Source organism: Acartia tonsa, chromosome 12 (genome assembly GCF_053477335.1).
Source record: "Acartia tonsa isolate MP-2025a chromosome 12, ASM5347733v1, whole genome shotgun sequence".
NCBI lineage: Eukaryota > Metazoa > Arthropoda > Copepoda > Calanoida > Acartiidae > Acartia > Acartia tonsa.
Window position 1 is genome coordinate 31580819 of NC_137271.1, and position 23835 is coordinate 31604653.

General features: G+C 30.2%; 1 protein-coding gene and 2 long non-coding RNA genes across 3 annotated transcripts; all 3 read right to left on the minus strand.

Annotated features, from left to right (window-relative positions):
- Positions 1–10068: 10068 nt before the first annotated feature.
- Positions 10069–11435, minus strand: LOC145333741 (uncharacterized). Its single transcript, XM_080178961.1, has 3 exons — positions 11253–11435; positions 10999–11139; positions 10069–10634 (listed from the first exon to the last, which is right to left on the minus strand). Exons 1-3 carry the CDS (start codon positions 11305–11307, stop codon positions 10330–10332), a joined length of 501 nt encoding a protein of 166 aa, XP_080035087.1. The 5' UTR covers positions 11308–11435; the 3' UTR covers positions 10069–10329.
- Positions 11436–15385: 3950 nt separating this feature from the next.
- LOC145334796 (uncharacterized) lies at positions 15386–16772 on the minus strand. Its single transcript, XR_013884984.1, has 3 exons — positions 16580–16772; positions 16351–16491; positions 15386–15952 (listed from the first exon to the last, which is right to left on the minus strand). It is a non-coding gene; the product is annotated as an uncharacterized LOC145334796 (long non-coding RNA).
- Positions 16773–20319: 3547 nt separating this feature from the next.
- Positions 20320–22231, minus strand: LOC145333065 (uncharacterized). The gene is made up of 3 exons (XR_013884432.1): positions 22068–22231; positions 21644–21802; positions 20320–20908 (listed from the first exon to the last, which is right to left on the minus strand). It is a non-coding gene; the product is annotated as an uncharacterized LOC145333065 (long non-coding RNA).
- Between the last annotated feature and the right edge of the window lie 1604 nt (positions 22232–23835).

Here is a 23835-nt window from a genome sequence, read left to right on the forward strand (position 1 = left end):
GAAGAATAATTTTGTCTGTTATTATTTCTATTTTGATATGAAATCTCATTTATTCGAAAATTACGAAAAGCTGATCCCTCTAATATTGCATTTCCGGAACGAATAAAGTTTTTTGTAGGACGGATCGATTTTATGTGCGTGAGAGGTTTCGTGACTTGTAAGGAAGTACGATTATTATTATATTTCGAATATTTCTTATAATTCACATCTATAGCAGTAGCAAGTTTACGTAATGCCCTAGTAAATTCATCAAAAGTAGGAGCTCGACCATATAAAGACACAAGAATTTGTCGAGTTTTTTCTCCATCTCCTTTATTTTCTGTAGGAAGATTTTTAAGCAGACATTCAATGGCAGAGTAGTTATATATAGCATTTTTAATTTGTTCAGGTTGATTACTGCAAGCACGCTGTGCTAGATTAATAATTTCGCTAACAACCAAGTCATATGTAGCGTTATGGGGGGGTTTATAGGTATTTAATAAACTGTTAGCCTCATCAGGTTTCATTCTTTTATCATATTTAGTTAGTAATGAAGAAATGATTTCATTAATTGATAAGTTTCCATCTATAAAATTACAGACAATTTCATAAGGTTGACCCGTAAAACAACGAAGGAATACTGTTTTGAATTGTTCTTCATTTAACTGACATTGTAATTGGGCTGATTTAATATTTCTTAAAAATTCAGAAATGGACGGTGTTTCTTTACCCGCAAATTTTTGACGGACAGGAAAAGTATTGTTTACTAGGGTAAGCTTTTGATCAGTAAGTACAGGGCTTAATCCATATTCAATAGGAAAGGGGGGGAGGAGGAAAGTTTTATGCTGTGTGTCAAAAATTTCAGCATGTTGCTGTACTACACTATTTTGTACAGCTTCATTAATAGATGCTTGTAACGATTCTTTATTAACTATAGAAGCTTTATTCGATTCCTCTAATTCATCAAGAAAAATGTTGTAATCATCAATGGTATCATTATAAAAATTTTTAGGCAACGGTGTATTATTTTTTCGAGCAATTTCTACAATATATGCAGTATGATTTAGGAGAATGCGTCCTAGAGGGGTTTTTATAAGTTTACAAGAACTTTTATCTTGCTTTAGCTTAGCTAAAAAGGTGTCGTATTCATTATCAAGTTGAGGGTTTAACCCTGGCACGGAATCATCCTTGTAAGGATGTTCTATTATATCTTCATTATTTATACTTTCTTGCAAATCCGATGTGGATTTATGAAAAGATTTATGCCTTAGACGTTCATTATTTAAGTCTTGTGAAAGAGCCTCTGCAAAAGATTTATCCCTTTCTTGCGATTTACTGCGCCTAAACATTTTATGAAAAGGTACGAGAAATATATATTAAGGAATCAATAGGTTATAAAATATTTAGGCTAAGATAAAATTATATCCGGTAATCACGAAACCTCGATTTATATGGATAATCTGTACAATAGATGAAAGGGGAAGTTGTTAAAGCACTTATATGAAATATATATAAGAGAGTGTACTGTGATTAATCCTAAAATCGGTGACTGTTGGAATATCTCTTTTTTTTTTATTTAAAAATATTAAGAGAAAGTTGAAATGCACAAGTTAAATGTTGTATCTAAAACCGGAAGTAAAAATTGTGCACTTTTACATGTATGATACACAAAGGCTATGAGCGTAGTAAAAGTACAAAGTATGCAGAAAAATAAGGATAAGTATTTTAGTCAGAAAAAAATACCTATAAATTAGTTATAAAAACTTAGCAATATTATAAAAATATTTTGTTTTTTTGTATATGTTCAAAAAAAATCGATCGTTTATTTTATTCAGCTGAATTTAAGTATGTTCAGGATACTTAAGAAATATAAGAATATATTCGGAAGTTATCTGTTTAAAATATAATGCAATGCCTCAAATTGTCGATTTTCAGGTCAATAGGAACCGTAGTATATTAGTGCAAATTCGTATGCAAAAATAAAATATGTATAGATTTTCAGGTAAGTCAAACCTTAGATATGCGCAGAATATTATAAGAAAAAATTAGATTTTTAGGCCAACCCTAAAGCCTTACAATAGGGATAAAAAGCAGTCCCAAAAAAAAGTATATTGTTGTAGTAATAAGAATAGTTTGGCTAGCACTTTATAAATGAATTTTTATAAAAAAGTATACAACAATAAAAATAAGGGTTATCAGGTAAATCGGTACCTAGACTTGTTAGGCTAAATCTTTAACCAAAATTGTTAGGGTAAATCGTAACCAAGAAATATGAGGCCAAAAAAATTATATGTCGACGTATATATGTTATTGTACTTTAGACAATAAGTAAGATTTGCAGCGCTGCGAGAAATAGTGCTTCCAAAAAAAATATGAAAACGGAAGTAGAGGAAAAATATAAATTTTGCCTGTAGCTGTTTAGAATGAGTATAAAATTCTTGTCAAAAAGTTTCTATTGACAAATTCCTGATGATGTATGCTGGATAATCAGACAGTGTTGTACCTAAAATAAATTGTCAATAAAATAATAGGAAGCAATAGTAAAAGCATGCAAAAATTTAAGCAGTACTACTCTACAAGATTTTAGGTTCAGTTAATTTATAAACTGGCCAGGAGAATAAATAAAAGTTTCTTTTAGTAGAAAAATGGAGTTGGTTGTAAGTCAAATCAACATTTAAGATCCGGAAAGGTTGGACCACGTGTTAAGGTGAAATCACTTTCCCTTTGATAAAATCTTTTATTTGTCTTTAGATCAGATCGAAATCTTTTTGAGCGGCGTCAAGAGATGGATATTATATTTCCTTTATTTAGATGTTAATAGCGGAGAGATAGACGGGTAGCAAAATTGGTTCAGTGGTTATACTCAAAAGAAAAATTAACCTTAAATCTTATCTCTTGTTTTTCAGGATAATCAAAGAAGTAATGCTTCTGATACTATATCTCTTTTCCTTTCAGTAGAATACAGTAGGTAAGCACGAGTTCGGTCCTTAAAAAACAAAAGGGATGCACTACTGCCACTAATGCGATTATTGGGTTAATTATATCTGATGTTATTTTGTTGTTTAGGTACAAGAGCACGGGGACGAGTACCGGGTTTGAGTCGAGTCCTTAAATGCGAAGCGCGAGAATCAACAAACAACCTTTTCTTATTCTGAGTGGCAATGGTAGGATGGATCGAATGAAAAAAACAATTATTTTTCCTGAAGAGAGAGGTTTTCTCTTATATATCGGATATAATAAAAAAGGCAAGTTATTCAAAATTGTTTTCTTTTTGATTTATTTTTACTTATCAGTTATGCAAGTGAAAATGCTGATATGAAAAATAAAATCGACACTTAATATTACAAGACAATAATAATTTTTTTTTCTTTAAATACAGAATTTAAAAATAATTATAAGTGCAATCAAAATAGATATTACAATAGGAAGACAATATAACATGTATTGTAATGTTACCTTATAACTAAAGTTTGATCCTTAAAAACTAAACTAAATATCGACTATGTTTTTATACTTCCTCAAGGGAAAAAAGGCAGAAGTATTTCTAATCCTTCTACTACTAGAACTAAGATGTTTTTGAATATGAAAAACTATGTGAAAATACTTAGGCTAATTTTTAACAAGTTCTTTTATTTTTTAGGCTAAGAAAATATTGCTGTTAAAGTGAAAAAGAAAAGAAGTGGAGGAAAAAGAGATGAATAAAAAAACTGTAAAGTTAGAATAAATGTTTCTCAAACTATCAAAAAGTTAAAGTCCAAAATAACAACAAGAGAATAAGGGAAAAATCAAAGTTAAAGAAAACGCCAGCACAGAAATAGAAAAGCACCTTTTATCTACCAAAGAAAAACTTTTACCGAACCTAAAAATTTCTAACCTGTGAAGATTTGTTGACCAAGGGACCAAGCTGGAATGACTGGTATCATATCCAGTTGGTTTTCCCTTTTTATACCTGAAGAGATGCATAATCGTTTTCTGTGCTTTTGTATAAAGGGTTGTTTTTCCATAAGGGGTTGAAACGTTTGTATACCTATATATATATATATATCTATGCATAGCGATGACTCATCCAAAAATACGTATACCCTATTTTGCATTCTTTTCTTATGGAGTTATTTTAGACTCACTAACATTATAAAAATAAAAATAACTATCAATGTAATACTTAAACATTTTTCTTAAAATTATAATATTTTTCTTTTTTCTGTGATATCTTCTTTGTTTTATCCTTCTTATTTCTTCTATTGTGTGTATATATCCAATTGTTCATTATGTAGCTGTTTTCTACCTGAAATATTTGTTCTGTTATGTATTTTTTATAGCACTCCATTGTTACTCTAGTATTCGCCTTTTTTCCTTACTATCATAAATATAGTCTGTAACTATATAGGCTGGTTCTCCCCTTTTTATTTTATGCGTGGTTACTCTACAATTCTGTTCTGTCAGTTCGACTATTTATGCCTTATGAAATCGGCATAACAATCTTGCTTTGTACATGATTATTTTCTGGAAGTTCTATCTATGCATGGTAATGAGTGCGCCTGTTTTGGGCCAAGGCCTTCCTATTTATGTCGCGTATCTGACATAGCATTAGGAATCCTTTCTAACGTAGATATTAGTATAGCACGGTTTTGGTCCAAAAGTCGAACTTTTGCATTCCAGACAACAAGCGGATGCGCTACGTGTTACGCAACAGTCGCTTGTTAGTTGAGTAACCTATGCATATTGTGTTTCTTGTATGTCTCTGTTTAAACTACAAAGGATAACTACATCTTTGTTGCTAAAAGCAAAAAACAAAGCTACACTACAAGAAGGGTTATTCCGTCTGTATGGCCGTAACGTATAGCTATGATAGTATATTTAGGCACGTTGGAATAGTCCTATCGATTTCTATACATTCCATATGAAATTCCGTGAGGCTTTTTATAGTGCCTGTAAAAAATGACGTCATACAATACAAATGACTAATAATAGGCCAATGCACAGACTAAATTACCAATGGCAGGCCAGTATGAGATAATTTTGTAAAGGCACTGTAAAAAGCTTCAATTCTGTGCCAATGAGAAATGATGTTATAAGCAAATTTTTAACTTAACTTGAATTGTGATTCTCAGGACAATTAGACAAACTATTATAAGTGTCACTTCTCTACAATTACCTAATATCAATGCAGTTGTTAAATTTGTAGAGAGCTTTTCTTTTGCGGATGTCGTCATTCTTGTTTTTAAAAGAAATGACTGGTAGACAAATTTGTTTGCTTGTCTTTGTGGTTTTTTTACTGCAAATTAAATTATATTTAACTAGCTTTTATTTCCCCCCCCCCCCTTTCAATTGATATTTTAAAAAAAAAGTTTTAAAAAATGGGAGGGGTTTTCTTTTCTAGGGCACAGTGCCTTCGAAGGTGCTTTGACTTTAGTGTCAGAACCTAAATTGGGACATAGTGCATTTCATTACCCTAGGTTAGGTAACTTCATTTCACTTTTCAATAAAATCTAAAATGCAGCGGTTTTTGAGAAAATTAAATTAGAAAATTTCAAGTTCAATTTTCACCCACTAGGAGTTACCGCATAATCATGACAAGAAAAGCAAAGATTATTTATTTAAAATTTTGAACAACTTTGCTTTTATAAAGTTCTTCATAAAACCACTCCTGAAGTGAGTTAATTAATGGCCATTTTTATCAATTGCTTTGCTAAGGTCACGGAAATTCAGCCTTAAATAAATCAATTATAGAGAGGTTTTATTTTAAGAGAATTCACACATACAAACAATTTAAAATTAAAGGGGTAGTTGCACGTAATGCATTTAAACTTGAATTAGTGAACTGTATATTTTTTCTTGTTCAATGGTATAAACTACATTTAATATCATATATATTTAAAAGAATTTCAATTTTCTACCACCTAGTTTTAAAGATATGAAGACTTGAAAATCGTATTCTTGTGATGTACCAAATTTTTTTAACTGGCTTATTTTCACAAAAATAGCATGACGACTAATTTAGTAAAGTCTAATTGTTTATTATTTATTGTAATGTAAAATCATATATGTTTTATAGTATACTTCTAACTTAGGCTTAAAATAATTTTTCTTAAATGCACTTCAATGCAACTATCCCTTTGATTATTTAATTTTAAACTGAGGAGCATAGAAAAGCACAATGAATGAAATTCTAATTATTTTTTTTATGTTTTTGTACACTGTAACATCATAAATGCATCTCTTAGTATCGGAGCTACTTCAATGTTTTTATAAAAATTTTGTAACATATATTGAAATAGGGTATACTCCTAAAAGTTACTGAATAATTATATATTTTTTTACAAGAAAATATTTATCTAATTATAGGGAAGGTATTCCCTCCCAAAATAGTTGAATTCTTAATAAATAAAAATAAGGTGCTCTGTAAAGGTGTAAAAGAGAACCATATCGATCCAGCGGTTAGTAAGATCCTAAGCCTTAAACAGACACACAATTTATATATTTACGTATTCAAATTTTTTCAGTAATTATAAAATAATCTATCCATATGATATTTATATTTTCTATTGATGGACTTAAAGTTCCTTGTTGAGACAAAATGCAAGTAACATTTCCTAGTTGTCATTGTCACTCTACAGTCAATGCCTTGGGAAACAGGAATATAAGGATGGGACAATGTATTTAAAATTCATTTTCTTCGCTGTCTTAGTCTGGAACTAATGCATCTTTTCTTAATTTGGCTAATTTTAAAGGAGTGGGGACAAAACACCTAATTTAAAAATGCCTAACTAAAAATGCCTAACTAAAAACACCTAAGTTTAAAAATACCTAATGTTAAAAACACCTACGTTAAAAACACCTAATTTAAAAACACCTAATTTATAAATGCCTAATTTAAAAACGCCTAACTAAAAATGCCTAACTAAAAATACCTAATTTTAAAAATGTCTAATTTTAAAAATGCCTAATTTAAAAATACCTAATTCTAAACTCACTAAACGCCTAATTTATAAATGCCTAATTCTAGAATATATAATTTTTTCACTAAAATACCTAAAATTTTGATAACATTAATACAATTGGCTAATGATTCCTGCTGAAGGAGCTAGATAATCGATAAACCAATATGATTTACAATACAGCTTCCTATAGGTCATGGGAATGTTTATAACGCTTTTGGGGAGGTTACCAACACCTTCCAATAAGAAATCGCCCTTTAAAAAAACCTCCCCCCCCCCCCCATATATTTTATATCTCTTCAATCGTTCTTTATAAAACTAGAATTAAAATATTAAAATATTCTTGTATGTTCCCCCCAAAAAATAAGTTAATTTATTAGATATTTTTAAAAATCTATTTAAGAAATGTATACAACAATTTTTTTTGCAATTGTATCTTATTTGTGTGCAAATTAAGTAAACCATTCATACATCAAAACAATTGTTAAATTTTAGGAGATTCATATCTAAATTATTATGATAATCTTTTTTGTCTATGACAATGAATGATATAAAGAACTCTCTTTTTTTATGTAAAGAAACTTTTTCATTATTAGCAGCCTAATAATTATAATCTAATGATAATTAATTTTAAAAAGAGACACTAAAGTAGCTAATAATTTCTTTAAAAAATGTATAACTAGGTCTTGGTAAGGTTTATAACTATTTATGGTTAGATTAACACCACCTTCCTAAGAGAATTTTCTACTTAATTTTTCTATTTCAAACTAAATTTTGAAATTGTGGAGGGGGGGTTGTAATCCCCCTTCCCCCCATCCCAAGACTGAATTGAATTCCCCTTCGCACTGCAATAGCCCCTAGAGGTCCTTAGGGGGCGTAGCCGTCAGCTTAATACATTTAACAACAGTTTTAAGATATGCTTAAAATTAGGTTTTTTTAAATTAGTTATTTTAAAATTAGGTATTTTTAAACTTAGGTATTTATAGTTAGGTATTTATAAAATTAGGCATTTTTAAAATTAGGTGTTTTGTCACATTAGGCATTTTTAAAATTAGGCATTTTTAAATTAGACATTTTTAAATTAGGTATTTATAAATTAGGTGTTTTGTCACATTAGACATTCATAAAATTAGGCATTTTTAAATTAGGTATTTTTAAATTAGGTGTTTTGTCCCCACTCCAATTTTAAAGACTTTGGGAATCCTGCACATAATGCCGCTGAATTTGTTATGGTCCTAGCAGACATAAATCAATTGAAATAATCAAACACAATTTCTAGCACACAAGAAAATTCATAATGAACAAAATTGTGTTGGGTGATTCTAGTAATAATTCTTTATTTTCTCAAAAAAATCTAAAAAACCCTCATATTTCAACTTCATGTGATCTTGTATTTTGGTGGCAGTTTATAATACAGGACTCATATTTGAGTTTTCTAAATTAGATAAAAATTGCACTTGCTATTTTCTTTAAATTTTCTGGATAAATCTGGTTTACATTTCCTTTCAGCAAAAACTATTAAATTGAAGTAATGCCCATTGTCCTTCCCCTGTATCCCTGCTTATATCATCAACATGTCTAAAAAAGCGCAGTTTTCAGAATATTTTTGCATTTTTAAATTTTACCTAAAATTTACAATCATATGTTGTCATATGATTGTATTGAATCAAATTATTTTCTTCTTGTCATTGCTTGAGCATGAATTGGGTCATTTTTTATTAGTTTTTGACCTAAACTGAAGGGTTTATAATGAAAAAGTGAAGTGATTGTTTTTTTTTAACACCCATATACGATATAATATTTTTCAAAGTATCTGGTAAACAAATTAGAGTTACTAAGTTTCTTTATCGTACCTTACTATTACAAGAATGGTGCAAAGTTTAAAATAGATAGCAAACTTTTAACATGCCTAAATTAACAATGATTACTAATGGGATGGTTTTAAGCTTTTTTTGGAAAATCTGTAGGGGCAAAAACACAAATAATTACACAAATTAGAACAATGTCCTCTGAATATCAATCTGAAGCATCTTCTAATATTTTGGTTTTAAAGAAGCTTCTTACTACAATTTACCGGTTTAAAGCTATTATTGGCTCTACCAGTTCTTTACCTAATTTTTATTTCTATGGACATGATTTTCATTGTATCAAACGTTTTCATAAATTTTTCTAAACAGAAACTTGAAACTTTCTCAGGACTATTTAAAAAACATCAAACAATCACATATTAATTTATTACACAATTCAAAGCTTTTTTTCTTAAACATAGGCGTGCTAAAGGTAGGTGTAAAGGCCTCCCCTAGTAAAATTAAGTATGGTAAAATCACCAAACCACTGTTTAAACCTCCTACATCCCTCTACACTTCCCTAGAAAAGGGTCTGCACCCTCTTAAACACCCACCTAAAACAGGTAAAATATAATACTCTCCTTAGTTTTAAGAGGGGTGTGGCATTTTTCATTCTAAGGACACTTTTTAAAAGCGAAGCTTTTCTATAATTAGGGTCGGTCCGTCCGTCCGAGATAGTTAGCTTTTATTCGTTAATTTAGGCATGTTAGAATTGTCCTATCGATTTTAAACTTTGCATGGTGATTCCTGTAGTAGTTAGGTACGACTTAGAAAGCGTAGCAACTCTATAATCATTACCAGAATGTCCGTACGTCCATTTAAAACATGTTGATTTTTTTACTTTTTAATAACAATTTTTATGTGATAAAATCATCCGATCGATCTGATTTTTTGATTACTGATTCCTATTACAATAAGGCACAATATTATGAGCGAAGCATCTCTATAATCAAGTATTAAAAATGTCAGTATGTCCTTAAACAGAATTCTGTATTTAAGAAGTTTTGCAACAAATTTACGTATAATTTTGTCAAACCTTATATTTTCATATTTTGTATATTCAGTTCTGACACTCAACAAAAGTTAATGTTCGTCTGTCATATCGTTTCATAGCTTCGCTTTTAGGGATGTTGTCATCCTTGTTTTACTATGAGTATGCTGATAATGTAAGGGGTAGACTTTAATAATACAAACACCCCCTGTTTATATTTCACTCCATAATGCTTTAAAATATTAAGAGACATTATAATTCTATATAACAATTTCAGTTTCCAAATAAACAAATAATGGTAAAAGTTATAAAATTATATTTTGACAATTTATTTAAAAATAATAAACAAATAAATAATGGACATGTTACATAAATTCATAATAATACTCATTAACTAATTTTGTAATTATTTGGCTGCAGACAGACCAAATTATAATAAGTTGTGCCTTGTCAGCCAGGTTGGAAATGAAAATTGACATGACTGAACTAAGGAAAAGATAGCTTGTTACTAAATTATGTTTAGGTAAGTAAATGAATTAAATAAGTTTGACTTCAATAGGAATTGGATAAATGATTAGTAGCCTTTGATAATGTGTAGTGGTTCATGTTCCACCAATTTTGATAAATCCATTGTTGTAAAAAAGTGGATACCCTCACATTTACTAATAATATGTACATTTGTTTCAAATCTGTTCCTAATAATTCCATAAATTAATCCTTCATTTTGTATTGTCCATGCTGTAAATGTTGTTTTATCTTGTTTGCCTGAGAAATAGTAACCAGTCTCAGTCTGACCACTTCCCTTTATTGGAAATTCCTTTTCTACTGCTCTAACATAAGGTCCTCCATTCCATAGAAACATATGGGCGTGAGGAACATCTTAAAATTTTTATAATAGTATATAAATGCGTCCTTGTAATTATTATTATAATCTAAGGATTTGCTGAACAATTTTGAAATGGAAAAAAAATATTTTCAAAAGTTGCATTTTCCAACTTTCCTTACACTGTTCAACATAGAAATTAAAGTACAGATAGCTCAAAGATGGATTTAACAATTCCAGAGCTTAATTGGGAACTAACAATATGCATAGAATTTTCAATTCTTTTCAAGCCCTGCATAATTAATATTAAAAAAGAACATATTTTTATGCACATCCTTTGTGATGAAATGTGAAAAAAAAGAATGACTTTCAAATAAGACAAAGTCAATAATTTAAGATAAAAACATACAAATTCTTTACCTCTATCAATTAAATATTCATTAACTCTAATTTGGAAACATTTTACGATGTGACTTCCTTTGCTACAGCAATGAGAATATTGAGACCCTGGTCGCTGATGAACACTGTTCAACAATACATTATAGTTTTGACCATTGCTCCCTATAAACAAAACAATTTCTTAATCAATTTAGGAACTGAAGGAGATTTTCCACACAGATATTATTAACAATTTGTCTTAATTTTACAGCCAATAAAGGAAATCAAAACTATACCTGAGCAATAGACAATTATCAGAATCATGGAGACCATACATTTTAGATGTACCATACTTCCTAAAATATTTATGAAATTTTAAATAATATACATCTCATTTCTCATTTTTTTTTTTTAATTTGGCTATATATGTGTCCTATAGAAAATGTGTGTGACTATATAATTCCAGAGTCAAATGAAATCTGAAGAATTTACAGATAGTCATTTAGATTTATATACATTAACTTATGTGTAACTTTTTATTTTACAGGGTGTTTATAAATATAAGCAAAAATTCTTGTCACTTTCTTGTCAACTTTAGTCTTATATACAGGGGCCAATGAACAAATAAATTCAAGTGATGTTATGCCCCTCCTATCAGTGGTTTTACACATGTTCTTGGTGATTATACTAGGTTTCTTTTAATTATAGTTAAATTAAGAAAAACATTTCAGCTTGACCAAAGTTTTATGTGAAAAATTTAAAGATTTTAGCAATTTTTTTTTGAAAAGATATAATTTTTCATTATCATTGAATGCATTAAAAGGAAGCACAATATTAACAACACATAGTTACAAATTAGCATAGTTTTTATAAATATTTGACACATATCACAAAAGTATGCTTAATTATTTGTTCCGATCATTTAACAATGATTGATAGATACCAAGTAAAATCAGCAATACATCACTAATGAAAGGTGCTTGAAATCTCTTGTTTTTGTACATGCAATGTTCCCTTTAGTTGAAGGAGTTCAGAACTATTCATGGCCAATTCCCTTTCAGCAAAAGGTCCTTTATTTGATAATCTTTGGGGTTTCTTTGTCAAAAGGGAAGTGCAGAAATTTATTCTATTTCACTGCTAGCAGCACTTTGAAATATAAACCTTTGCAGTACCTATTAAAAGCTACTGTGTAAAGGAGAACCGTATCAGTTTAAAGGTTAGCTAGATTAATCGGCTAAGACAGACAACAGTACAGTTTCTTTTATATAATGATAAATGAATCTCAAAATTTGACTCTGAATCATATATGTATAGAGACTATTCTTTTAATTGGAAACTCTGTATTAATGATAAGGATATGGAAAAAGTATAAATACAAGAATATTTTTATAATATTAAAGAAACCGACAAAAACAAAACATGTTTAAACATATCATATTTCTTTTATCAAATGACCAGGAAGAAAATACAACAGGGTGGTTTAATTGTTTTTCTGATGAAAACTACAGGCAGCTGAATTCAAGGCCTTGTTTAGATATCATGAATGCATCTTCAATCATTAAAATTTTTTTTGTAAATTCTTTGACCATTATAAGGCTATTCTAAAAATGTAAATATGAAGAAACATCCCAGTTTCCAAGAAATTATGAGACTTAAATTCAAACATACAAACAAATTATCAACCATTTTATGTTTTGAAGAGGGCACAACAAATAAAATTGAAATTTTTTTGTATGTTTTTTTGTGCGATGTACAAATGCATTTCTCAGTAATAGTGTACAAAGTTGTTTTTCTAATTTATGTACAAAAATATTGAAATATATAGGGAATAGTACTAAAAATTACTGAATACCTTATGCTGTTTTTTAAAGAAAGCCTGCAAGAAGAAGCTTTGACTGCTGAAAGATTGCAGCAAGTAAAATGTATACCCCATATTTGAAGCCTTTAGCTTCAATAACAAAAAAGTTCTAGGCATTTTGAAAGATTTCCATCGCTCATAATAGAAATTACAATATTAAATTACATTGCAAAGACACAAAATTATAAACTTTTCTTTGTCAGAAACTTAGATTGCCAGTAACTGATTTCATTTTTACAATAATAATACCACATTTTTAAGTCAAACTCAAAAGAAAAAAAATCAGTTTAATTTGCATTTGTAAGCATAAATCATAGCAGAAACAAATAAAACTAATACAAGCTCAACTGTGAGTGGTTGTTGAGCCAATTCAGCCATCTGATTGGCAGGAAATACTACAGTACTCTACAGTACAATTCAAGTTAAACTTGATTTTTTTTATGATAATGACTTTAAAAATGGGCATTTTTACTGTAAAAATATAATTAGTTACTGGCAATCTAAATTTATGACAAAAATTAGCTCATAATTTTGTTTCTAGGTTACATAGTTTAATTTCAAAAGAACATGTCCTAACTTTTGGGATATTTTTTTAAAACAGCTATTTGGTGCTTTAAATTAAACAAACATTAAGAACAAAAATATATCTTTAATTTGACACCTTACTTTTCTGTTGAGTAATTATTGAAGAAAAAAAATCTATTTTGTCCAAACCTGGTGAATCAAAACTTTGAACTTAAATATATCCTAACGTAGGCATAGGTGTTTATATATACTTTTAGAATGAGAAAAATATTATGAATCTGTTCTATGCTAAATTGAGAAATAGTTTACAAAATAGTAAATAAAATATAATAAAACAAATTAAATGAAAATTGCCAAAAATATCAAAGATTACAGGTAACACTTACTTTAGCTAGGTTCTTTCTGCCATGCAGCACTTCTAAGAATTTACAATACTGCCTTTAGTTGTAATCTACTAAAATCTACAAAATGGGTAATTTTGTTTTTATTATTATTGTGGATTAATGTATATCAATTTATCAGCCATTGTCTTATACCCTTAGGTCTTTGGTTAAATTGTATGGGTGTGTGCTTGTGTGAGCTAGGTAGGTGTGTGTGTTAATGTAGTGGTTGTCTGTAATTTAAAATATTTTTGCCCATTTTTATATAATTTGTTTTATTGTAGTTTTATTACTTTTTTTTCAATTTTGCTTAGAATTGATTTGTAATATTTTTCTCATTCTAAATGTATATATGAACACATATTTTTTATGCCTGTGATATATTTAAGTTCAAAGTTTAGATTCAACAGGGTTCAAAAAAATAATTTTCAATAATTACCCGACAGAATTTAAAAAGTAAGGTGTCAAATTAAAGATCTTACTAAATTTGTTCATAATGGCAATTGGCTTCTTTCTTTTTTGCACTTTGGAACTTAAAACCAACTTAATTTAAAAAAAAACTTAAATTACTATAATAATAAGAGGTCTACAAAAAAGCAATTGCATATCTAAATTTTATGTAAAATGTCCCAATTGACTTAAAACTTGACTTGTGAGTAAAATTTGGAATGTTTTACCACCTAGCTCCTATGTTATTTGTAGCACAGGCACCGTTTTTATATTTCCAAAAAGTTCATAATGGTTCTAACGGTATGCGTAACATTTTTCTACTATTAACACAAGCCGCGCAATTTGAATTTTAAAAATCTACGCAGTTTTTTTGCACACACTATTCTCTAAAATTTAGTAATATACTCTCAAGTCAAGTTTTACGTCAAATGGGACATTTTAAAGCGTAGCTCCTTACCAATGCGTAGCACAGGAATCGATTTTATAATTCCAAAAATACAGTTCATAGCAGATCCAACAGTATGCATAACATTTTTATGCTATTAACACAAGCCGCGCAATTTTAATTTTTAAAATCTATGCATTTTTTTGCTCAACCTTTACATACAATGTTATTTTAAAATGCCTACAACTTTTTTGTTATTAAAGCTGACGACTTTAAATTTAAGGTATTAGGTCTACTTGTTGCAGTCTTTTAGTAGTTAGATCGATGTATTTATTGCAGGCTTCCTTTAAAGAAATTTTGTACTTCAACTTACCTCTTATTGTTTTAAGCTATTATTGGCTCTTACCTAATTTGATTTCTATGGATATGTTTGTCATTGTATCAAACGTTTTTTATAAATTTTCAAACAGAACTTGAAACTTTCTCAGGACTAGGTATTTAAAAAACACCAAACAAACACAAATTAATTTATTACACAAGGAGTTTTCAAAGCTTTTTTTCTTAAAAAAACAGAGGCATGAAGAAGGGGGGTATATCCTCCCCCTGGCAAAAGTAAGGGTGGTGGATACAATAATCCTAGGTCACCCCCAAGATTCACACAATACATCCCTCTACACTCCTCTTGAAAAAGGTCTACACTCCTCTAAAATAGGTAAAAATTTCACACCCTCCTTGGATTTGAGATAGGAATAAAAATCTTGCCTATTGTGTTGCAATTCTCCATTAAAGTTGTTTTTTTTTACTTTTTGGTATGTTAGAATATAAAGAGGATAAATCGTAAATTAAATCATATTATGAAAATTTATTTAGAAAATATAAACAAATAAATAATGCACATGTTACATAAATTCATAATAGTTTTTAAATACTCAATAAATAATCTTGTTATCATATAGCTGAAGACAGATCAAAATATAATAAGTTTTGCCTTGTCAGCTAGAATTAGAATTGGCTACCAAAAGAAAAAATAGCCTGTAACTAATTTATTATTAATTTAAATGAATAGTTTGACTTGGGATAATAAATCAGTAGTGGTTATAAAACATTTCAATAGTTCCTATATAAATTATTAGCAGCCACCTAATTACTCGTGAATATGATCCACCAATTTTGATAAATCCATTCTTGTTAAAAAGTTGACACCCTCACATTTACTAATGATATACACATCTTTATCATAAGTGAACCTAATAATTCCATATATTAGTCCTTTTTTTGGAGCTGTCCATGCTGTAAATGTTTTTCCAAACCATTCGAAATAGTGAGCAACCTCACGCCTTCCCTTTCTTTCTACTGCTTCCACATAAGGTGGATTCCTTCCATTCCATAGATACATCTCTAAACATTTTAATAAATATAAAATGGATTTGAAAGAAGAAAACTGTGCACTACTTTTTAGAAAAATAATCATATACGCCATTTTGTGCTATTATTGGTTTAAGGATATGCTGTGTAATTTTGATATGGAGAAAAAAATATTTGAAAACTTTAATTCAATAGTTAGACCTTCTAACCATTTTCCAACCTTCCTCACAATTTTTAACATAACTATACAAAGGTGGATTCAATGATTCAAAAAAAAGCTCAAGGTGGAAGTTGGTTAATTACATGTTTGGTCATTACAAGAAGCTGAACACTTTTAGCTAAATAGAAAATTTGAATAAAAAATTTTGATAACATAAAAACTTTTTAAAACTTTAAGAAACATTTAAGATCCAAGCATGAAAAATCTTTACCTTTTCCATAAATTGAATCAACATTTACTACAATCTGGTTACAACTTATGATGTGACTTCCTCTGCTACAGCAATGTGAATATTTAGACCCTGGTTGTTGAACAACTTTTTTCAACAAGACATTACCTTTGCCATTACTTACTAAAAACAAAGTGCAAGAGATTTTAACACTGATAATATAAACAATTTATCATAATTTTACAGCCAATGAAGGAAATCAAAACTATACCTGAGCAATAGGCAATTACCAAAATTAAGGATACCATACATTTTAGATGTACCATACCTCTAAAACAATGAAAATTAACAAAATTTATATCTCATTTCTGAATTTAGTTTTTGAAAAAAATAATTGTTTATTAAAGTGGCTAGGTATGTGTCCTACAGAGACTTTTTCTATCCATATGATTCCAGAGTCAAATGAAATTTGAAGAATTTATAGATATTCAATTTTAGTTTTATATTCATTAACTAATGTTTAAACTGATTATTTTACAGGTTGTTTATTGATACCGGCAAAATTTCTTGTTAAAATTATAGCAATTTTTATTGCAAAGGTTTAAAATAGGTATATTTTTTATAGTTCAAGGCAAATCTATCATTAAATGTAATCTTATGGTGAACAATATTATTAACACTGGTCTTAAAAGGTCTTAAATTCTCAAAGACCTTTTTTCAAACATCCAGAGTAGAACTTAATTTATTCCATTCATTGTTTGATTGATACCTAGTATTTCAAGCATGACATCACTTTTAGAAGATGCTTAAAATCACTTGCTCTTGTTCATGCTTGGCAATTAGTTGTATCAATTATTGTGAGTCATTGAGTTCAGAACTATTCTTTGTCAATTCTCTTTAACCCAAACATACTTTCAGGGGCGTCCAAGCTTTTTTTTTTGGGGGGGGTAAAAAATTTTAGGGGGGGGGGTAATTCGTGTTTGGGGGGGGTAAAATGGCGCGCGAAGCGCGCCGAAATTTTTTTTTACCCCCCCCAAAATTTTTACCCCGGGGGTAAAATTTGATTGGGGGGGGTAATTACCCCCCCTAAAGTCTGTTGGGGGGGGTAAATACTCCCCCCAAATCTGTTGGGGGGGGGTAATTACCCCCCCCAAACTAATTTACCCCGGGGGTAAAATTTTTTGGGGGGGTAATTTAATTATGTAAAAAAAGCACCTACCTAATCTATTAAGTTAATAAGTACTATCCTATAACATAAAGTAGTAAGTAAGGTTTATTTGACTATAGCTTCAGATTTTATTACTTTTAATACTGAGTTCTCCTTTTTAGGAAAGCTTCACATAGATCCCATGATGGTTCCACACTATTATAGGTCAATCCTTTGAGTGGTTTTAGGCTATTTTTCTCCTCCCTTTTTACCCTTTAGAAAACACGAGTTCTTAGATGCTAAGGGCGCCACTACTATTCAAATATATAGTAGTATCTCATTCTTTAGAACATAAAAATACAATAATTAACTCACTAACCAATGAACCAATATGATTATACTTTAAAGTGAAGCGTCTTATAGGTCCTGGTAAGTTTTATAACTAGTTTTGAGACACCCTGACATCCTCCCAAAAGAAATCGCCTATAGAAATTCTTTTTCATTATTTAATGAAATATTTAATTTAGTTAGGTATCTATTTTATGGAATCTTCAATGCTTTACAATTACATCATAGATCCCCCCCCAAAAAAAAAATTTTCAGTAAAATTTTTTTTTTAAGAACATTCAATTTGGGGGGGGTAAATACCCCCCCAAAAAATTTTTTTTAAAGAACATTTATTTTGGGGGGGGTAATTACCCCCCCCAAAATGGTTTAGGGGGGGTAAATACCCCCCCTAAAATCGTTGGGGGTGCCTACGGCACCCCCAAGGTAGGGGTAATTTTTTTTTGGGGGGGTATTGTTCAAAAAATTTTGGGGGTGCCTACGGCACCCCCAAGATCGTTTGGGGGTGCCATATGGCCCATTACCCCCCCCCTTGGACGCCTATGCATACTTTATTTGATAATCTTTTGGGATTCTTGGTACAAAGGGTAGTTCAGTCAGTAAAACTGTGATGCTGCCTCCCCAAAAATAGCTATGAACCTTCTAAAGAAATGTAAGAAGCAATACTGAAAATGTTGACCATATCAGTTCAGCAGATATCAAGATCCTTCAGTGCAGACAGACAGACACACACACACACACAGATCCTGTTACTTTGACATAAGGATAGGAAATCTTTAAATTTTTCTCTGAATCTCAAATGTATACACTATATTCTTTAGAAATATATACACCCTGTATTCTTGAAAGGACATGAAAACGTATAAATACAATAATATTTTTATAATATTAAAGAAGCCGACAAAAACAAAATATACATGTTTAAACATATCATATTTCTTTTATCAAATACCCAGGTAAATAATACAACAGGGTGGTTAATTATTTTTCTGATAAGACCTTCAAATTTACAACAACAAAAAGACCTTGTGGATACAAGGGCCTTGTTTAGTTGTAATGAATAGTGATGGTGTTCATGTATGTCATTAGTTAAAATATGGCCAAGTTGTCTTTAGATGAATCATACCATAAATATTGAGTAATAAATGGTAGTAAGGTATCATAGTATGGTTTTTGAACTGTAGCAAAGGATCTCACTAACGTCCAAACTCATAATGTTCTCCTTTACAATGAAACTTCTCATTGGTTCATTGACTGCTTATACCTTAAATAAATACTACGCCGATTATAACACACAGAGAACAATAAGGGGGGAGGGATGGACTTCCCATCAATCATGTGGCGAAGCCCCTAGAGGCTAGAGACAAAGCCCCTTGTGTTATATAGAGTAGTATACTTTTTGGGTCTGTGGTAATGGATCTAGCTAAACACTAAATGTTTTCTTTTTAAAACTTAAATTGAAAAGGTGTGTGGGGGGGTTAACTCCTCCCACCTCAAGCTCCACTAGGTTCTCAGGCGCTAGCTTTGCTTATAAGATCTCAAGGGACACCATGAAGAGATGGGGTTAGGGGTTGATTAAAAAACTATAGAGAATTTTATATGGCCAAAAGACTAAAATATCCTCAGTAGTATTAAACAATATGAAATAGAGATGTTCAGGTAAATTTCAGTTTCCAGGTATGATAATGCATATCCTGTTCCAGGTCTCCAGCTATCTTTGTATGACTCCTGGCAATATTTGTCAGGGATACTTCAAATATTAAGGTTAAACTTATCAAACATGTCTTCATGACATAGGAAATAATTCGCCACAGTTTTCCCGCTGCCAAAATTCACGTTATGACAAGTTTAATGATAATATTTAGTTCAAGTTTAGTAAATGAAATGAAGGAAACGAAATTCGACTTTGACTGACATGACTTATAGTCTAAAATTCTTTCCCAATCAGAGGACTAGCACAAATTAGGGTTCCGAAGGGGGCCCATCCCCATCTATTAATGGTGAATATACTAGATTTTGTTAAATTAATGAAAAAAAAGTCCATTTGTTATTAAATAAAAATAAATTAAATTTCAAGTGTTTTGTTGAGTTCAGAGTGTATTCAAACCTCAAAAATATTCTTGTTGTTGTTGTAGCCCTGATTCTATGTTAGGACTCAGATGCACATGGAGACTGGAAGTGAGAATCCTTTGGCCAAATTTAGATTGGTAAGCTTCTCGAACAGCTGTTACGCAATTCTCGTGGAAGTTACTCAATTATTACATCGCCCTGGCCTAGAGTTTTTGGGAATTTGCCATAAAAGTTTCCTTTCGTGTTTAAGTCTTTGAGCATGTGAAGATTTATAATCATGAATATAATACTTTATAAAACTCTTTTTGTATTTTTCAGTGTACACCTTAATTTTATCATTCATATTTAACAGAGATTAAGTATATTAACTAAAAATAACTACTAGATGGTGCTTACATCACTTCAAATTAAATTATTTTCCCTGGAATAGTATAAAAAAAAACTTCCTTGGAATGAAAAAGTGATATTCTTTATTTTGCAGCTTTTTGAAAGAAATGAACGAAATATGAAAAAAAATTGGTTTATTTTAATGTTTCTAACAATAATTTACATGTCAAATACAGTTAAAACAAATTCCTAACTGGCAAGGATTTATTTCATAACAAAAAAATTGCCAATTTATGTTTCAATAATATTGTAATTAAGTATAACATATCTATTTTAAAATAGTATTATTCAGAAGAAAAAAAAAAGTTATTTTTGTATATTTTTAATTCAATAATAAACTATTATTTTTTATGTAAAACTATTCCAATTCATGACCAACTAGTTTTGATATTTCCACTTGTGTATAAAAATGAACACCCTCACATTTACTAATAACATCTATCTGAAAATATGGGTAGAATATTGTTCCATACAGTAGCCCTTGGTTTCTTGTAGTTATCAGTTTGAATGTCATAACATGAGCGGACCAAGATTGTTTTTTAGCTTTGAAGTAGTAATCAGTTTGATATGTTACACCATCATTTCCAATCAAATCCAAATCAAACTCAAATATGTCATTCTTCCAAAGTCTCATTTTTCTCACACTCAAACCTAAAAGCAAAAGTGTGTAGAAAGGGGTGTAGGATGGTTATCCAAATTAATGGAAAATTAAGGGGGTTGTCCTGAAAAGTGTGTATATCAACCAATACATTATTCTAAAACAGCCAAAAGAAAAGCCAAGAGCTGGATCTTTAAATCATTTTAGTGGTGAGCCAGATCGGGGTGAGCCAACTTTCCACCAATGAGAGCACAGCATTTTATAAAATGCCGCGCTGTGATTGGCTGAAATTCGGCTCACCCCGATCTGACTCACCACTAAAATGATTTAAAGATCCAGCTAAGGTTAAGTCACATCCTCTCAATTTAAAATAAATATAATTCCCATAAAATAATGCATCGTTTTGTGGAGCAGTATTGGATGACCTACAGACCTAAAGATTTATATAGATGTTGTTCTTTAATGAGCAAAACCAGTGTTAAATAAAAGTTAGGTTTGGTTGCATTGGAATTAGGGTAACCTTGCAGGGTTAGGGCACATCAGATGAAGGCACTGACTAAACTGGTTTAACTCAAGAATATATGTAGTTTGTGTTAAATTTAAAGATGTGTACACACCAACCAAAAAGAAATGTTGGTACACAGCTTTTTACTTCTAGGTAAATTGAACTACTCTTTCTATTAAGAAGTATATTAATTTATTTGATTCAAGCATGCTTTGTCTAACTTGCCCAAACCAAGGTTTCCAACAACTAGGTTTATGCAAATAAAATATATCAAAAGTTTTACCATCATTTTTGAAAGAAATCTTATTCAGGATATCTTCATTTACTCCAACTTGAACACATGATGCAGTAGCAGGTGTCTTTTTACAACAATGAGAATATTTTGGATTTGATGTTTGTGGAACTTCATACAGCAAATAATTACCATCAAATCCATTACTTTCTGAACAATGGCATTAAGGTCAAATTAAAAGTTTAATATAAATAAACTCCAAATAATTAGGTTGAAAGAAGAAAATCAATGATTTTAAAAATATAACAAATAATTCTAATTAGGTTTTATAAATCATACGTTAAAATATTCAGCTGATTAAAAAATATTAACTTATTTCTGCTTTCTGTCTATGCTGAGGCAATATTAGGATAAATTGAATTTTAAAAACTTTCTTTCATTAGTTTATTATAAAAAGAATCAATTTAAACCAAACCTGAGCAGAAAACAATTACAAGTACCATGGGGATTATACATTTTAGATAGAACATGCTTCTAAAAAAATATATATATTTATTAATTAAATGCTTCTCATATTACATGAATTTCTCAATTTCAATTAAGTGTTCTATGTAAAGATAAACAAAATATTAAGAACTGGAGGATAGTCAGGGGATTTTATATTCATCGACAAAAGTTTATTTTACAGGGTGTTTATAAAGTAAGGTCAAACTTCTTCAAACTTGAAAGACATGTATTCATTTTAGGAATCAGAATTCTTAAGAAATATTTGCAAGCAATTAATTCATTAAGATGCAGAAAGGGGTCCAACTTTTAAGGGGTAATGACAATATAATAATATTTAAATAAGATTAAAGAAACCGACAAAAACATTATTAAACATATCACATTTCTTTCATCAAAAATCCAGCAGCTCAACCAATAAGCAAAACTTAATTAACATTTGTGGGGATATGTAATTTGTTAACTATTTTAATTCCTAAAAATATCAGCCTTCTATCTCGAATAGAGATAAAGTAAATCATGAAAACTTAAAAATCTAGGAATCTCTAGGAAACTAGCACCCCAACCAATAGACAAATCTAGATAAAACTTGATAAAAGGATGCCAAATGTGAAAGTATTCAATCCCTGAAAATTCCAGACGTCTATCTTGAATAGGAGTTGAGAAAATCATGAAAACTTAAAAATATAGGAATCGATCTAGCACCCCAACCAATTGACGAATCTTAATGAAACTTTATGAAAATATTAAGAATGTTAACTTCAATAATTCCTGAAAATTTCAGCTCTCTATCTTTTACAGGAGCCAAGAAAATCACGTTTCTCCCTTTGACAGATTGACAGACGGACATTTTGAATTATAGAGTAGCTTCGCTACTTAAAAGGGATGGTAACTTAAAGTGTACTTTAGAAAACCATGGTGTAACTTTTTTTTCCAATTGGTATACGGGGGGGGGGGGGGGTGGGAGTTTGTACACTTCCAGGAAATGGAAATTCAGTATCAAATTTTGGCCTGGCCGTTTGGGCTTGCTTTTATAGTTCTGTTATATAATTCTTTTTGTAAACTCTCTTTTATTATTAGATCTACCTGTAAAACTTTGAAAATTGAATTTTGGAACTTTCCTTCTAGGGGCTAATGTACTGAACTTATTATATATTCTCCTAGTAAATTCACTAAAAGATATTTAGAGTCACTGCTGGAAGGTGCTTAACATCACTTGATCTCGTTCGTGCATAGTCCCCTTTAAAGCCGCCAGCTTCAAAAACGAAAAAGATATCATGAAAAGAGTTTTTGGATCTACTGCAGTTTACGGTAAAATATTGCTGGTAACGAATATTGCCAAAAATCTATGAATTTTAATAGCTGCTAGCTGCCAAACGGCTGAACGTACAGATCATGCCTGCACACTGTTTTGAGCGGCATAAGAAGGCCTACAAATAATCTGGAATAGCCATAGATTAATAATGCACAATTATCTCGCAGTGCAGAGAAATGCGCGAAAAGGGCCTATTTAACACGTTTTTTCTTCAGTAAAGCTTTCTCTGTGCATCATTGTATCTTGGCTATTTCAGATTATTTGTAGGCCTTCTTATACCGCTTAAAATGGTGTGCAGGTATCAACTGTACGTTCATCCATTTGGCAGCTAGCAGCCTTTAAGATTCATAGATTTTTGGCAATATTCGTTACCAGCAATATTTTACCGTGAACTGCAGTAGAGTCGAGCTTTTTTTTTTAAAAA

Bases quoted from the DNA above. Each gene is read 5' to 3' on its own strand.
- LOC145333741 (XM_080178961.1), bottom strand. From the start codon at position 11,307: ATGGTACATCTAAAATGTATGGTCTCCATGATTCTGATAATTGTCTAT. The intron at 11,140-11,252 runs GTATAGTTTTGA...TTTTGTTTATAG, and splicing joins GATAATTGTCTATTGCTCAG to GGAGCAATGGTCAAAACTAT. The intron at 10,635-10,998 runs GTAAAGAATTTG...AAAAATTTTAAG, and splicing joins TGAATATTTAATTGATAGAG to ATGTTCCTCACGCCCATATG.